At 38.9% G+C, this 17,416-nt stretch overlaps 1 protein-coding gene across 1 annotated transcript in view; it reads left to right on the top strand.

The window, feature by feature from the left end:
* MANBA (mannosidase beta) overlaps positions 1-17,416 on the top strand; it is a 46,295-nt gene that overhangs the window by 21,312 nt on the left and 7,567 nt on the right. The window contains 7 exon segments of the mRNA XM_030947757.1: positions 3,878-4,029; positions 5,141-5,258; positions 7,358-7,444; positions 7,938-8,105; positions 10,080-10,298; positions 11,531-11,695; positions 13,400-13,544. Of these exon segments, the coding sequence (XP_030803617.1) occupies positions 3,878-4,029; positions 5,141-5,258; positions 7,358-7,444; positions 7,938-8,105; positions 10,080-10,298; positions 11,531-11,695; positions 13,400-13,544 (1,054 nt within the window).

The following is a 17,416-nucleotide window of genomic DNA, read 5'->3' as shown; positions in this document are numbered from 1 at the left end:
TGGACATTGTGAATTAACCAGTATATGAAGCCTTTACAGCTTACAGTGTGAAGTTTGGTCATCCTTCCCATGTTTTGTGAATCTCTGTCTTTGATTCTGGCAGGCGCAAGTGCACACACCCAGTGCACACCCCACCCACATCACCCCCAGTCAGAGCTGTATGAGTGGAAACAGGCTCTGCATGCAATTTTTTCATGTTGTAGCATAATTATGTCTCATGTAAGCAGGACTGAACAGCAACATTCATATAGCTTAATAAGAACTTTGAGTAGTTCAGGAGATACAATCAGGGATTAATGTTCCTGAAAGTTGTTTTGTTGTCAGTTCTGTTGTCCATATTGTACTGACTGTATTCGGGAAGAATAAATTTCCTACTTCCAGGAATTTTTCTTCCCCCTAGAAAAAAAAATAGAGGTGAGGCATTTCACAAGTGGTTTGTGTCCCTATGAGTATCTACTGAAATTTGTACAGGAGAAAACTGAAGCATAAGAACTGTACATGTGAGAAAGCACAGCTTGATCTTATGTCAGATTTGGCTACTCCTGGCTTGAACTACTTTCTGGATTTTGACATGCTAGAGTAGTCTTCAAAACTTTAACTAATCCTTTGGGAATATTTCTGGGTGGCCTTCCAGTATGTACTTGCAGGATCTCTATAGAGCTCTAGCCAGCAGTGCTGGGAATCTCTTTGGCTCAGAGAAGTACTTATTCATTCCTGTTCAGAGTAGCTGGAAACCAAAGCAGAATAAAAGCCAACATCCACGATGGGATGTGGTTTGGTTTTGGTTTGGTTTTCCATTTGAATATTTTGTTCTAGAGTTTGTTTCTCAGGATAATGTGAAACAAAGTCAAATCTCACAGTGACATTGGTTTTCTTGATGGAGGGTCCTGTTTTCTATTGATAAGTTGCTTATTTCTTGCCATCCCCACATTTATTACTTCTTTCATTTCCCCATGAAGCATTTGTTTGCTTTTCAGTTCTGTTTCCCCATCTTTCTGTTTGCTCATTTCTCCAGCATTGTACTCAGAGTTTTTTGTTTTTTAAGGCTATTTTTGTACTTTCAAAATCTTGGCCGCCAATAGTCTTTCCCTTCATCTCTTTACGCACTCTTATCCCCCTAGGCATTTTAGCATGACTTCCAGAAGTCTTTCTTTCTGGCTTTGTAGTTTTCACACCACTTTCATGCTGTGTTCTAATTTGTTAGGTCGCTGGGTAGTTCTGTGATCTTAGTTCAGCTCTAGGCATCTTCATACTTATTACTTTTCCTACTGCTAAATATGGAAATGCCAAATGTGATCCACAGGTCACTTAGCTGTGTACAAAGCCTTTGTATGTGCTTTAAAGAGGTAGGTATCTGTTTCATAATTATGCCCAGAACCAGCTGATTGGTCTGTGGTGGCTAGAGAGCCCCTTGTGCATGCCGGAGACTGAGAGAAATGTGCAGCCCTCAGGCAGCAATCTCTATCAGACAGATTTCAAGGTGGCCAAGGTCTTGGTAGCCAGAAAGACACATAGCCAAGCTTGCCAGATGCTGGTTGTCTCCCATTGCCCTTCTTATACCCCCCAAGGCAGAAGGAAGCTGTAGTAGGAACAGGAAGATGGGCTGTTACCAGATGGCCCTGGGGGAGCAATGGAGTTGTGCTGAATCTCGGAGGCCTGAGAATGTGAGCTGAGGCTAAGGAGCTTTTTCTCTTGCTCCTGCTGTCTGGGCGGTCGGTCCTGGCTGAGTGTTTCAGCCTCTCGGGTTGCCTTGGGTTTGGCCAGTTGCATGAGTTCCACTTGAGCAGGAATAAAGCAATGTCTCATTACTTCTGTTAGTAATATAAATGCTCTATTACAAAGGTGCTCTGAGACAGTCCCAACCTGCCTGATGACATCCCTTAAGATGACATCCCAAATACTTTGGGAGCTCCAAATGCAAGTCCCATTCCACTTTGTGCCATAAAAATAGAGCCACAATGGAGACTGAGGAGTTTTTCTCCAAATAATTGAATTCAAATGTAAGAAGGTCAGAACTTTTCACTAATGCAGTCCTCATGCTGCAGTTTCTCTCCTGTAGCCTTCAGGAGTTAGAGTAACTATGAAAATTGCATGAAACTTTGGTTATTATTTAAATTCAACTTCTCCTGTTAAACTAGGTTTTCAAAAGTCTAGGAATGGTTGCTGAAATGATGCAGAGCTGTTTAGGTTGAGCTCAGTGATCTGTGACTTCTGCTAATACATCTGGTTTGTCACATGCGTTGTCTCTGTCTAGATGTTTGGTTAATAATTGTCCAATTAACTTAGAGGCACCAGAGAGGAAGCAAAAAGTGGTGATTTTCTTTTTCCTCCCTACTGCTAGAAATAGTTTTCTGTCTATATGTGTGATTTTTGATAAACTGAATGTTCAGAAAATGCAGTCCCACAGTGGGATTAATCATTTCCCTTTTGAGTTACAGCCATGTCTGGTGTGTGAAATAAAGAGTTGCATTCTGTATTAAAGACAGGTGTATCATTTGCACTTAACTAGGTTAATTTTAGCCTGGTTTAGTGACATATACTTGCCTCAGCTGAAGCTTGTGGCAGAGGGAGAACAGGCTGTACTCTACAAGCTGACCTTTTGAAAAGGTAAAGCAAATAGTCATCTGAGAGAGGAGTGGTTGCTATCTTAGGAGTAGTTTAGAAAAAAATTTGTTTCCTGCCCTTCTGACCCAAACCTGTTTTGGCTAAAATTTACTGTGAGCTTTCCTTCCCTTTATTTAATTTTTCAGTTTTCTCCCTATGATAATGAGCAACAGGTGCAATAAAGAAAATGTGTTTTCTTCCTGACTTGAGGAAGTTGAACTGGAACAGGGATACAGGAGATGTTTAAAGTGTCCCTGAAAGAGCTGTTTTCTGAAAGAGTGTGGAGGTGTGCAGGAGCTGATATGGCCGGTGGTGAAAGCACTGTACAAATAAGGAGTCAGTGCTGTTGCAGTGCATTAACTGCTCCCTCATGGCTGTTTGTGTCAGTGCAGTCAGGATACCCCTCAGAGCAGCACTGTTGCTTGTAGTGAAGTCCTAGAAATCGTCTGGAACTATTTCCTGGGAGCTTTAATTGCACCTGCAACAGGCGAAAGGAGGGTTTTCTTGTTTCAGCATCACAATGCCATGTATTAGGCTAAAAGAGCAGCTGTAAAAGTTTGGCCTCTGCTTCTGCTTGAGATGTGCTTTATCTTTAATACTTTACTCAGAGTAAGTGTTTATTTAGCTGAACTGGTCACTTGGAGTCATTATTGCTGATCATGCTGTTCCAACACAGCTGTGATGGCCAGAGGGCCCTTCACTTGCAAAGTGGCGTTTGTGTTTGCATGGGTGTTTTTTTCTCTGTAAGTGTTACATCGATTCAAAAAGTGTCATTTCAGAGTAGTAAAAGAAGATCTTGCTTGTACTATGTGAGTCTCATTCTAGCCATTCAGGGACAAGACTTAAAACTGAGCTGCTGCAGTCTCCTGGTAGAGAAAATTGCAGATTACATGGTGTTTCTGATCTGGTGGAACCCCTGCATTCCTCTTTCTGGCCTTCAGCTGGACTTCTGACTGAATTCTGCAAAAACCAGTCTTCACCTGTCTCTCCTTACATACTTGTGTGCACTTGTACAGTTGTTTGCTCATGCTTTCTCTTAATATGATAGCAACTTTAAAAAGTGAACAGGCTTATTGAAAGAATTCTTTCTAGTACTGTTACAAGGTCCTTTCAGCAAGCAGGAATTTAGAGATGGATCCATGTCGTTTGACTCCTTGACAAATTCTTAGCCGTTACTGTTCAGTTGTACATCCCTTTTGTAATGATTTTCTTAATTTATGTTGTTTTAATTCCTTTTTTGTCAGCTTTAAATCTAAGTTTCATGTCTTCACAGGTTTATTTTCGGACAGTAGAACTTGTTCAGGAGCCTATTCCTGGCTCACCAGGTCTGAGTTTCTACTTCAGAATCAATGGCCGACCCATTTTTATTAAGGGCTCAAACTGGATTCCAGCAGATTCTTTCCAGGACAGAGTGACCTCTCACACGTAAGCCACATTTGATGTTCTCTAAGGATAAAGGATAATGTTTTCCTCCTCCTGATTATCTCTATACCCTTTATCAAAGGTTGGCTTTAGTGGGTAAAACTTTCAAGGTAGAACACTAATTGTTGTGGGTGGGAGGGGGAGGCTTCAGAATTAGGGCTTAATTAACATGAACAGATTTGAGTGATGTTCAAGGCGTGTAGGTGCAATTGCTGGTGGGAAGGTGATTGTTTGCTGTTCATAGTTACTGGCCTTTTGGGTATTTTTAGGGATGATCCTCAGGCTGTTTGACCTTGTCTGGACACATCCATTGGTAGTCAGAGGATGTGCACTTCATCCATGTCCTAACCTATATCGTGCAGGGTTATGTAGGCGCATGGCAGCCACTCCCCTTCTCCTGATCTCATCTAGGCTACTTGGATTTCAGTGCTCAGCACCACAGAGATTCAGGTGGGATGGGGGCTGTCCTGTACTTGGTCTAAGCTTTGCTCTGGGGTATTGGGGAGCCAAGACAGCAGGGCATGCTGCTGTGTGCATTCACATGCAATTTAGAGGCTACCAGTATGATTTAAGGAAAAATGAAGCCTAAAACCCTTAAAATGAGATTCCCAGTCTCAGTATTTCTTCTCACCCTCTCACTCCCCTATTCTCTCTATGCATTATGGAACTCAGGAAGAGGATATACATTTCTGATTGTGTTTAAAGAGAATTTGAATTCAAGTAATTGACATACAAAGCAAGTAGTATCAGAGGAGAAAAGACCAACATGATTAATAAAACACAGTATTTCTAAATTTGGTCCTGCCAAAACTTCCGTAAAAGCACTTACATATGTGTCACTCCATCTATTTTTCAAGTGTTAGCAGGATCAAGCAATTTTTTCTGCGCAAAATATTGCTTTTTGAGAGCTCTGTCCAGACATGCAGGTTTAGAAACCAGAGTATTTTGATACTTTCTGTTAGAGGTATGAGTCATAGATTGCCTACTAATGATTTAGATTTGGGTGGGTTTTTTTGGTAGGGGCATTTATTTCTTCGTTTTTTTGTATAACCTTAGAAATTCTTAACTAATACAACTTCACAAAACTTCTATGTCTCCTTTTTGTATTTGACAGACTAAGGCTACTCTTGAAGTCTGCAGCAGATGCTAACATGAATGCCCTTCGGGTTTGGGGAGGAGGAGTATATGAACAAGATGAATTTTACGATATTTGTGATGAAATAGGAATAATGGTAAAAACAATAAACACAGAATAATTATTTAAAAACTGTCAAGAACTTGTAAATGAAAATCCACTTCAAATTTAAAAAAAGAGAATTAATACAGAAGTTCTAACCATCTGTCCAAAGGACGTTGTGGAGTATCAGCACAACAGATCAGATTAACCTGATTTTTTGGTTGACTGGTTGGGGTTCTTTCATTTCTTTGTAATTTTAATGGTTTTTGATTACAGAGGCTGTCTGAATCTGGAAGTGATATTTTGCAGACTTTGTTGTAGAAGGTCACCATTAGGTAGAGGGTGGCTATGCTCGTCTCAGTTTCGGAAATGGATTTTATTTCTTTTAAAAGTATTTTCTTCTTTTTAGCAATAGCTGAAAAGGGTTGGGTAGTTTTGGTTCAAACTTCTCATTTGGTCCAAAGACAAACATGGAAGGCATTATCCAAGGGGCCATTTTGAATAAACTATAATTGAATATAAATGTAACTGTAAGGGGAACACCTGCTGCAATCCCTAATCCTAGATGAGTACCTTTGATTATATAAGCTTGGAGGCATGTATTAATAAGTTTTGATGAAGTAGTGACTAGATGAATGAAGGCCAAGTTGTATCTGGTATTAAAAATCCTGACAAGTGTGTTTGGTCTTAGTCTACACCATAAGAAGCAGGGAAACAGAATTCATACCTTGCTGCCTTCAGATGTGCGTGCTTGCAAAAAAAAAAAAAGTTACATCTATTTTAGTGATCTGAATGAGTGTCCTGGTTTTCAAGGCTTCTGAGCACTTACAGTTCTTCAATTTTTGACACCAGGCACCTTAAGTAGGCCGCATAGATCTGTGTCTGTACAGTGCTCAGTGCAAGATTTAGATCCTATTTAACAGCCAAAATAGCAAGTAAATGCAGAAAATCAGACCCCTTTTCTGGAGGGGCAGTGGGGGAGGCTTTTGGTTTTGTTTCTTCTGATGGTCTTGTAAAGGCTTAAAAGTGCATTGGAGTCAAACTGTGCTTAAGGAAAACCAGTGATAGCTCACTGAGGGAAATAGTGAGAAAGTTTCTTTCAATAGAGAGTTTTGACACCAACAGTCACTAAAGGATTATGAGTGATTCTGCAGCAATAGCTTTGCTTTTCCTGTACAGTGTTAGGATTGTAACAATTATTAATGGCTCCATTATCCCCCACTGTCCTATTCTTTATCTTCAGTTTCCTTAGGGAAGGTGTGCTGAAAAGAGCCTTGGAAAAGCACATTCTCACTGCAATGAAAATGCAATTCTATGAGGAGCTGATCTCTGTCTCTCAATATGTAGCGTGGTGTTAGAAAAGTGGAATCTCCTACAGACCCCTTTGGGTTAAGGTGCTCCTTCTAGAGCTCTTTTCCTTAACATATTAGACAGACTAGAAGGAGCCTCAAGGTTATGGCAATTTACAAAACAAAACAGGTAAACAAGAAATCTTATCCATCTCATTGGGCTTCTGTTCCCATTTTTTGTAATTTTGCTGCAAGGTACAAATGGAGTTTATTGTTATTGAATTGAAAGGCTTGCTGTTCTCTAGTTGTATCTACTTGATCTTTCTTTGAAGAGAAAGATCACTGTGTTTTTAGACCATCTAGTTTGTTTCTGCCCCTCTTACTGGGTAAGATTTGCTGGTTTTTAGATAATTTTGTATGGAGGTGTTTTCTTAACAAGTACACATTAAGGTCTGTTAAGTGTGCTCAGTGCCACATCAGAAGAATTATTGTCTCTTCTCATTAAGTAGTGGGGATTTGGTGTTACACCTGCAGAATAGTAAGTAAATATGAAATTGTTCTGTTCAGCTGCAAATTGGTACATGTTCATGTTTCTGATTGTTGTGTTGAAACTCACAGAACTTCATCTACTGAGCAGTATTCCTCTCCTCAATGTAGGCTGTCAGGAGCTGATTCCTAAGGGTAAATATTTTGTAACCCTGATATTGAGGATAACCACAGTGGAATATGCACACACTTGAGCCCCATGGTCACTGTGATTTGTTTTCTGTCTGAACAAAGGACTGTACATCCCAATAGCCATGTATGTTGCAAGTATGTAAAGTAACTTGCTGACAGTTTTTTTAATCTTTCCTTTCCCTTGTAGATTTGGCAGGATTTCATGTTTGCGTGTGCACTATATCCAACCAACCAGAATTTTTTAGAATCCGTAAGAGCAGAAGTTTCTCATCAGGTATTTTATCCATGTGTCAAAGCTCTATTTCACATTATCTATTTTTCATTGACTGACTGTGTAAGTTAGCTTTCCAAAAATGGTTTTTTGAAGCTTTTGTTGTTAGTGTACTTTTATGTAGCAGACACAAAATGTAACCTTGCTAAATCTTCTTGAAATCTTCTGACTGTTTGCAGGAGTTGTCAGTCAAGAAGACTGCACAGAATTTATCTTTCACACATGGCTGAGTGGAGGTCCATAGTACATACATGCATAAGACGGATGTATGCCAGCATATTAGAAATTTTCCTTTCTGAAAGTGTATATTACAAAACTTTGAGGCTGGTGGCAGACGGAGGGAATAGTGAACCATGTGGCAAAAAAAGGGGATTGTAGGCTTAGCATATGTAATGTGGACTTGTAATTCAACTAGTAATAAAGTGATTATTTTAAAAAATTTATTGTTAAGATAAATAATTTTGCTTGACTTCTGAAACTGTAAGTTGTATTTCAGGTGCGACGTTTAAAATCTCATCCATCAATTATTTTGTGGAGTGGTAACAATGAAAATGAAGCAGCAATTGCAAGCAACTGGTTCTCTATACCTTATCCCGACATAGGAATCTATATCAAAGACTATGTGACCCTTTATGTGAAGAACATACGTGAAATAGTTCTTCGTGTAAGTAATCTCAGTGTAGGAGGAAATGGTTTGGCAAAAGGTTTTAATGGTTTGGCAAAAGGTTTTAATGTTTGAACAAGCTGGGATTTCCTTTTTTTCTTTTAATCCTTTTAAGAGATGAGGAAGAGCATTTTGAGAAATTGCTCTTTCCAAGCTCTTCTAAATAACTCTCTAAACTCAAGAGTTATTCTCCAAATAAAAAAAATATTAAAAAAATTACATGTCTTTAACATTTTATGATATGTAAAGTAAGACCTGAAAGTGTAGTAGATCTTGCTTCTTTTTTCTTTCCTGCTTTTAGTATGTCCACGAGTGCCTTCACTTCTAGTGGACAAAAATCAGCCCATTGCCCATTAATTAATTAATCTCAGTGATAAGGTTTTCTTTATCTAATTTTGTTGAAGAATACTGTGAAAAGCATTCAACAGCCCTCAGATCTTTTAATAGCAGTTGAAAAAAATCTATAAAGATGTTATTTCTTCAGTATGTGACTGAATATTTTTTGTTCTAGGCAGGTAAAGCAAAAATGATGCTAAACATTGAATTCATGCTGTGTAGTCATTGTATTGATTTTGTAAACAAAATATTGGTATTCTACAGTATATGAAGGCAAAGTAAAATATTTTGATAAAAATTTAAACTGCAAGTATGCAGTCCACAAACACCTGGCATCCTTAATGAAGTCTAGTGTGATTTTGCACAGGTTTTTTAGGTTTATTTATCCTCTTAGAAGAGGAGATTCTGGATTTCTGTGCTGAGCTGTGTGTAAAGGTGTGCTGTGGTATTTTTGTGAGTAGCTACATGAGTTGGGTGGCCAGTGTGTGTGCAACAAAGTGAGGTGTTCTGGCTTGGTACTTGTGCAGCATTGCCATCCAAGATGGACCCATTTTTATTTTAAATCCATAGAATAGCTATTTTGAGTGCAAAAGGGAACCACAGAGGGAGATAACTTCAGGTCCTGTGTAATACAAGCCAGCTGAGGAAACCTGTAACGACCAATAGTGGTGGACTTGGTAACTTGAAAAGACTTCTAGCTTTGAGCTAAAGACTTAAGGGAATCCAGGATTTCCTGTAGTAAATTGTTTCAGTTAATTATTAATTACTCACACCAACAAAAAAAAGAAGATGGTGATGTGGGAAACAGGATTGTTTCTTAAAATGGGGCAAATGTCTGAGTGCATTGCTGTGTTCGAGTCAATGGCAGTAACTTCTTACTGGTAACTATGCTTGGGCCTCTATCTTACTAGAAGTAGGATGTTGAATGAATTATACCTGCAAAAGGATTCCTTCAGTACTTTGCAGACTATTGTTAAAAGATTTAGTATTCTAAGTCTACTGAGACTATAAATAAAGGCAGCTCTGAACAATTTGAAATGTAACCCTTCTTGTAATCTCATCTATCTTAGCATGCAGAGCCAGATAAAATAACAATAACCTGTAATGATACCATGCAAGCATTAAAAGCAGAACACCTTGGATTTGTTAGGACTAAATTTAGGTGACTGTTTAATAAGAAAGGAGAAAATCATGGCCTTGTTCCTGTAAAAACACTGCAAAAGTAATAATTTTCCATAAAGAAGTCATAGTACTCCAATATTAATGTTCCTTGAGTATATATTTCACAAGGCACACTTTAAATAGCCTTCATTAAGAATTTAGAGGCATATAAAGATAGAAAATCTCTTGATGTGAGGAGAGAATCCCTCAGAAGAGCAGAGCAAGCAGAATCATGCCCAGCTGTCCTCCAAGAACATAAGTAAGAAGCTAATTAAATAAGTAAAGATGATGAATGTTAGGACATAAAAAGGGAATGTTCCCTAGGTGGTGACTCAGAAATTTGGAAGAAGTATGGTCTCCCTGCCCCCAAGCCCCTCTTTTCAAAAAATAGTCTATGTATTCAGATAGTAAATGTCAATCACTTTGTAAAGGGGTTGTATTTTTGTCTTGTTTTGTGGGGTTTTTTTTAAATCCCAGGAAGATAAGAGTCGTCCTTTTGTGGCATCCAGTCCCACCAATGGCTTGGAGTCAGTTAAAGAAGGCTGGCTCTCCCGGGATCCTTACGACACCCATTATGGTGACACACACTTCTATGACTACAGCAATGACTGCTGGAACTGGACAATGTATCCTAAAACTCGTTTTGCTTCAGAGTATGGATTTCAGTCCTGGCCTTCCTTCAGTAGCATTGAAAAGGTAAGGCTGGGCTTCCACACCTTGCTGTCCCCTTTGCTCTCATTTAGTGAGGTCAATGAGTCTCTTGCCAAAAAACTTCTGCATCCAAACCATAGTAATGTGTTGTTAGGCATGGTGTGGCATAAGTGGGATAGAGGTGTGTGCTGGTGGGGAGGGAGGGGATGGAACCATTCTGTTTGCCTCCTCGGTGTTCAATATACTTACCTTGAATGTTGCAAGAGGGACTTGGTTTGGATGAGAGACTATTATGAAACTGTTATTTCTGGTAGTAATTCTATTTAATGTATAGAGGAGAGGAGAAATATGACAAAAGCTGAATTGTGCTGGATTTTAAAATGTTTTGATTTCTGTGTATTTACCAGTTTCTTTCATTTAAATAATGTTTCTTAATGTATTGCATGTAAGAGGATTTGGTTTTGTCTCCATTAAATTTAGATATTATATGTTCTGTCTTATTTATCAAAGTGGAACAGAGACATACCATGCTGTTTGTTCATTTGTCCAGGGAGAGATGTTGATACTCATGCATGCAAGCAAAAGGAGTTCAGAATGTTTCTTTCAATTTGCTGGGCAAAGCCTATTATCTGAAGCATTATCAGAACATTCATCTATATTAATAACAATAAAAATTATTCAATCCAACCTAAAAAGAAACAAATTTATATAAGATTGTTTAGAGAGAGTAATTACAATGAAAACTTGGCAAGAATAACTTAAGGAGTTACGCTTTGTTGTTGTCTTTAGTTAAAAAAAGCTGGTTTATATAATTTGTTATCAGAGGCAGGTTTTGAAAATATATAGACGTATTATTACAATTTATACCCCTACTGACTTACATAACTTTTACACCTCAATGTGTTTGACTAGATTACATTCTTCCATATTAATGTAGGGTGTTTCTGATTTACCATGAATGCAAGCAAAACTCTGAGGTCCGTTGGCCAACCCAAACCTTAGGATAGTTAAGTTAAATGCCAGTGAGCCAAAAGTTACTCTTCTGGGGTCAACAGCAATGTGTGTTTTCATTTATTTGTACAAGGAGTGTAAGCAAAGGGTGTTAGTGATTAAAAATCTTCGCATGAATACATGAGGCACTATAGAAATATACTACCAGTGTTAAGGTTTTGGATGATATCAGTAGGCTGTAATGGATATACTTTCCTCAATATCCTGGCTGTCATTGTACCTTCTACCTTTTCATTCAGATACCTTATTTTTGTGGTTTTTAAAAGGTTTCCTCCCCTGAGGACTGGTCCTACACAAGCAATTTTTCTCTCCATCGGCAGCACCATGAAGGTGGCAATATTCAGATGCTTCAAGAGATTGGGCGTCATTTCAAGCTTCCCCAGAGCCCAGATCCTGTAAAGCAGTTCAAGGATATGATTTACCTCACTCAGGTAATTGTGATTCTTCCGTAGAAGTAGCTGTCAATACTTGTTCCATTAAATTCTGTCAGCTGTTAGAGCTGGACCTGGTCCCTTCAGGAGTGTTCCATCATACAGAAAGTTTCCATTCTGACGAACTGGAGAGTCCAGTTTGGTTTGGAGCTAGCTTGTCTCTCTTTTATTATAGAGAGACTCCAGTTCCCATGATAGAAGGGCTGAAATAATCAGGGAATTACCCAGAAACTGGGAGAAAATCTGTCTGAAAGTATATGCTGCCTTGGTCCTTCTCCCCAGCTGGGCTCGCATAGCTGGGGGAGGATGCAGAGATGTGCTGCTGGGCTTCCATTGTACAAGATTATTCCCAGTGCTGCATGTTACTCCCTGTTCCAGGGTGGGGATGTTTTGCTCTTCATGTGGCCCTTGTAGGCTCACTGCTTTGATTCTTGCCACATGGAAAGCACAAGCTTTGGAAGCAATATTTTTTCCAAAGAATGTAGTTCTCTATTAATTAGAGAATTTTATTTTTTTATGGACTCAAATTTTGATATTTTAGAAAATTCATTTTGAGTTTTTTTTCAAATCAGAAGCATGTATTTTGCTTTTCATTCATAGTAATTCTACATCATGCTTGCTTCTTTATTTGTGATTTCTGTGCAATTTTTAAAAGATGCTAAGTAATTTTCTAATGGTATTATGCAAATTGAAAGTGCTGTTAATTTTTGGTGTGTTTCAAGAATTTCAGAAACACTCTTGATGGAAGTAACTGCACACTCACTAAGTTTCTAATGTTTGAGAGCTGCTGTCAGCAGGTTTTATATAAAAGCAAAATTGCTTGAGAATTTTTGGCACTCCTGACAAGAGAACAAGGATAGATGATGCTGTGAAATTGAAACCGGGGTAAAGCTTTCACCATGAGGTCCTGACTCAGAAAAGCTGAGAGAGTTTCTGTAAGGCTAAGTCTGCTAAGGCCTTATTAACAGGTTAAACAATTTAATACCAAAATAAGGATAGCAAAAAAGGATAAAGAAAGCAAACTTGCTTTAGTGATTAACTAGAAGTAATATCTTTACCTTTTGGGCTTTCAACTTTTTTTTAAGAATTTCTTTATATTTCCCCAGCCTAATAATAAACTGTGTGAAGAACATACCAGTCTGTTTAGCACCCATTGAGAACTTGGCCAATGAAAAATTCTGAAAAGTGGTTTTTAGATGTCATGAAGAAGGAGAAAAGGAGTGGGAGTGCAACTGAAAAAAGGTTGCTTTTCTGATGCACAGTTCTGACTGTATAGTGAGAATATGAGTTCAGAGTGTAGGGATTTAGACACCAAGGTAATGTATATTGAAGGAAATGCAGCTTAACATCATTTTGCAACTCTGGAGGGGGTTATTTAAATTAATGTAAAAAATTACTTATTTTAAATTTCATTTTATTTTCTTTGATTTACCTTTCAAAGACTATCCTCACTGTTTGGAAGTAGCCCCATATGAGATTCCTGAAGGGTGCTGCTTGCAAAGCTGTTGGGAGCTGCTAGGAATAGATCTCCTTTCAGCAGAGTTCCACTGCACTGCAGTGGATACTCCTCAGGGCTCAAGTTTAAAGTTAGTTATGTGCTGTTGCTGTGAAGTCTGTGTTGTGTATCAATATATTCACACATGTTTTGAAAAAAAAGTAAAATCCAATATGCCAAAAATAATTTTTATCTCTTTGTTGACCAAGGTGATGCAGGCTCAGTGTATAAAGACAGAAACTGAATTCTATCGTTTTAGTCAAAGTGAAATAATCAATGGAGAAGGACACACCATGGGAGCTCTGTACTGGCAACTCAATGATATTTGGCAGGCACCTTCGTGGGCTTCCTTGGGTAAGTTTTGTGGCAGTCTGGTAAAAAGCACCAGCTACCAGTTGTGTTTTCCTCATCTGGAAGTATCAGAATAGGAAATACAGCTCTGCTCTGTCTCTTGGGCGCCTTTACAAACTTTGAACGTATTTTTGTCCATCCTTTAGAAATGTATCACAGGTGAGATTTATGATGTAAAAATTGAACATCTAGATTTCTTCTCTAGTCAGCTGGGGGAGAGATGGATATCTCCAAATGTGATTCATTGTGTCCTTAACTGTCTCAGAACTGGGGTGAATTATCTTCTCCATGATGAATTTGAGTTTCACAGAACTTCGTAAGGTATCTCTCACCCAGCATAGCTTCTGAGGAGCTTTTTATAGGAGATGACTGGCTGAGATTTGATGTCTAACTTGGTGTCAGATGAGGTGAATCATTCCTCATGACTAAATTATTCTGTTAATATGCTATTTACACATATTTTTTTCCTCTTAGAACACAAAACTAATCAGACATATAAAGAGATAAATAACTTAGACAGTAAGAAGTAGGGGAGGAATGAGGCATGTGTGGCATGAGGGAAGTGGCTGTGTTTTATGTTCCAAACATTTTGTCCAGGGGTTGTTTTGAAGTGGAGAAACTGTCCTATGGCAGCTGTATAGGACTTGGGTAGATTCTCTTTCAATTTTAGTTATTTCTTGCATATTTTGGTTTTGAAAATCTTTATTTAAGCATTCCATGTGTGAAAAAATATGAAAAAACTAGAAAAAGAGAAGAAAAAAAATAAGAGTGTCTATGGACAGTCTTGATGTGCCCTTGGAATAAAATGCCATTTGGCCTGGTTTTGGGAAAAAATTAGCCCACACCATCCTCCCCCTCTTTTTCTGGGAGATGTTTGTCCCTCTCCCTTTCTTTCTTTTTATTTTTCCTTTTTTTGATTAATCCAAACAAAATAGCTGCAACAACAAAGCAAAAACCAGTAGAAGAAAGAGGCTAATTTATGTAAATGATAAGGCAGTGGTCCAGCTATGATGCTCATCTTTCTGGACTTTCTAGACTTGTATTAGGAAATGGAATATCACAATGTTCACTGTTATGATTCTAGCAATAAGTGATGCTCGTAGGTTTTAAGTGCCACAAGAGAAAAAGATGCTTGGAAAAGTGTCCCTTTGTAAACACAGGTGTATTGATAATGTAATGGTTGTGGAGACCATAAATGTCTTTTTGAGTACAGAGATGACATCACTGTAGAATATTTATCAGATGCTTGAATTATTCATATGTTGTTGAAGTTTAGAAGAAAGAAGCACGGCAGAGATACAGCTGTCCCTTTGTTTTGTTGTATTCCCTCAGTGGGATGAGGAAAGGTTTAATATTCATTTAATTAGGCAGTGTGGTAGAGGGATTTTGAAATGCTAATGGCTGAAATTATGCAATGCAAGAGTTGGGAGAAATTAGTTTTATTTGCACTTCAAAAACACGTTTCTGCATCTTGTTAGGTGGCACAGTAGTATCGCCAATGAGTGCTTTTATTTAAGTCTGTTGCTTTGCAGAAAGTCATGGAGGGGTTTACATAATTTCCGGTACAAAGCAGAAACTTTTGCACATGGTGGGGAAGGAAGAAGGTAGCAAATGTTTCTCCTCTTAACTTTTACCTTTAAGATGTTTGCTTGGGTTGAATGAAAACACAGCACAGCACTTGTGTCACAGTACTTCTGGCTTCAGCTCAGAAGTAAAAAGCTTTTATCACAACTGGGTTCTGACTGTTAGCACCTAGCTGTGAAGCTGGCTGTGCCATGTTTGAAGGCTTTAGCATCTCTGCAGTATGTTTTGGTGGAGTGCTGTGACACTCTCAGACAAGTGTCACCTTAAGGTACCCAACTCAGTAGTCTTGAGATCCCCTTGAGCAGATAACTGGCTTTTATTGCAGGTTCAATATTTAGAGCCCCTGGTGAGCCCCAGTACAGGCTGTTCTGGAGAATAATTGATCTGAATTCATGAGGCTGAGGTGAGGAAAGAACTAGCAGCATGTTTCTCAGGTTGCATTTAATGGTGTGAAGTGATTAATTTAAAATCATTTCAGGGAGATCTGTTTATTTGCACTCCTGCCATCAGAGTAGAAGGCTTCAGGGAAGAGTCAGAAAAAAGGGTATTGGGGTCTCATTACAAGCCTGATTCTAATTTCCTGTCCTGAAGTTTAATACCACAGAGAGTGCAATTCCCTTGTTATTGTCAAGAAAAATTGAGGAACTTGGATTTCTGTAAGAATTTCTTTAAATGTCGAGGAGGAGAAAACCACCCCAGGGCTATTTGAAGTAACTTTTGACTGTTGCCTTTGGGCATACATGTCTGTAATAGGAAAGTTTAAACCCAGAGGTTTCTCTTGATAACTTCCTGACCTCCAGATTTTTTACATCCATTTTTGGGTGTGTGTCTGTAGTGTATTTGGTATGCAACTTGCCTGTTTTTAAAGAAAGGAATGTAGTTTTGGTCCCATGGAAATCAAGACAACAGAAGAACTGAAAAATATGGGCTTTTAAATTAGCTTCAGTTTTCCTTGTTGTCTGAAGTTACTTTGACAAATGTATTTTTAAGATCCTGTTGCTGGAAAAGTTGTCTTTGGAAAACACTTCCTGTGTGAAACTGCTGCAGCAGTTGAGTTTTGGTTCTTTAAAATGGCTCTGGTTTTTTTGGGAAGGGACATACCAGTATTAAAAGCTGATTTGAGTTAAGCAGGCTAATGATGTTTCAAACATTCCAAAACAATGGATGTCAGAGTAGTAGAGTGGGTTTTGAAATGGTGCAAACTTTAAAGTGTGTGGTTTGTTTGATTTTGTTTGTTGGCTGGGAATTTTGTTTGCTTGGGCTTTCCTGTGGAAGTCTGATGCCATGTTCGCTCTGAGTGTGTTGTCTTCACTGTAAAGGTTTTTTGAGGATCTCTGCTGCCTTGGTAGCAAACCTCCTCTCTTTCCCTCTGCAGTGTGGCTGTGTAATCCAGCTGGAATCAAGGCACAGCAGAGATTGAGAGAAGGACCCATTCAAAAAGAAACAGGATTTTATATGACACTAAGTAGCAGAAACTGCTCTACATTAATTGCATTTTTCATTTCCATATATAAGACAGCTGAAGCCTAGATTTTCATTATGTGAATTTAGCTCAGGAAAAAAATTCAAGTCAACAGGCACTGAAACCTCAGACCATGCTGGGTAATTTGTCTAAGCTTGTGGTGGGCTTTGCCTGGATTCTGCCGTTAGCAACGTCTATTGCATTGGCAATTTAATTAATTGACAGTTGAAATTCCAGGAAGTCTTGTAGCAGTCCTGAGGGCTTTAGAGATTTCAATCTCTCCCAGACTCTCCCTGCCCATTTCTCATACAAGGCCCATAGCTTTTGTTTGTTGGATCAGATACTGTCCCCCTGCTTGCTCTGTTTCAGATAATCCATCCCCAGTCTGAATCTCCCATCTTCTCACGTTTAATGACTGAAGAGTAATTTGTTAGCACTCCCTAATTTTGGTACTTTTGTTCTTTAAACCACCAGTGTTTTCTGTCAGGAAGTGTCCTTGGAGTGCCAGAACATGCCTTTGTTCATATCACCGGGGCTCAGACCCAGCCAGCGCAAGTTTTTAAAGGCAGGTCCTGCTTGACCAACCCGATCTCCTTCTATGGCAAGCGGATGCAGTTGGTGGAGGAGGAGAGAGGAGAGGCTTTGCTAAAGTTTGCCTAGACTTTAGCAAAGCCTTAATGCCATTTCCCACAACATTCTCCTGGAGAAAGTGGCTGCTCATAATATGGATGGGTGCACTGTTCGCCATGAAAACAAACTGGCTGGAGGGCCAGGCCGAGTGTGGTGGTGAATGGATTCACACCCAGCCGAGTGCAGGTCGCTACTGGGA

The sequence above is a fragment of the Camarhynchus parvulus genome, chromosome 4, assembly GCF_901933205.1.
Source record: "Camarhynchus parvulus chromosome 4, STF_HiC, whole genome shotgun sequence".
NCBI classification, from domain to species: domain Eukaryota; kingdom Metazoa; phylum Chordata; class Aves; order Passeriformes; family Thraupidae; genus Camarhynchus; species Camarhynchus parvulus.
Note: the sequence above shows the minus strand (reverse complement) of the source record. Positions and strands in the feature narration are given on the sequence as shown.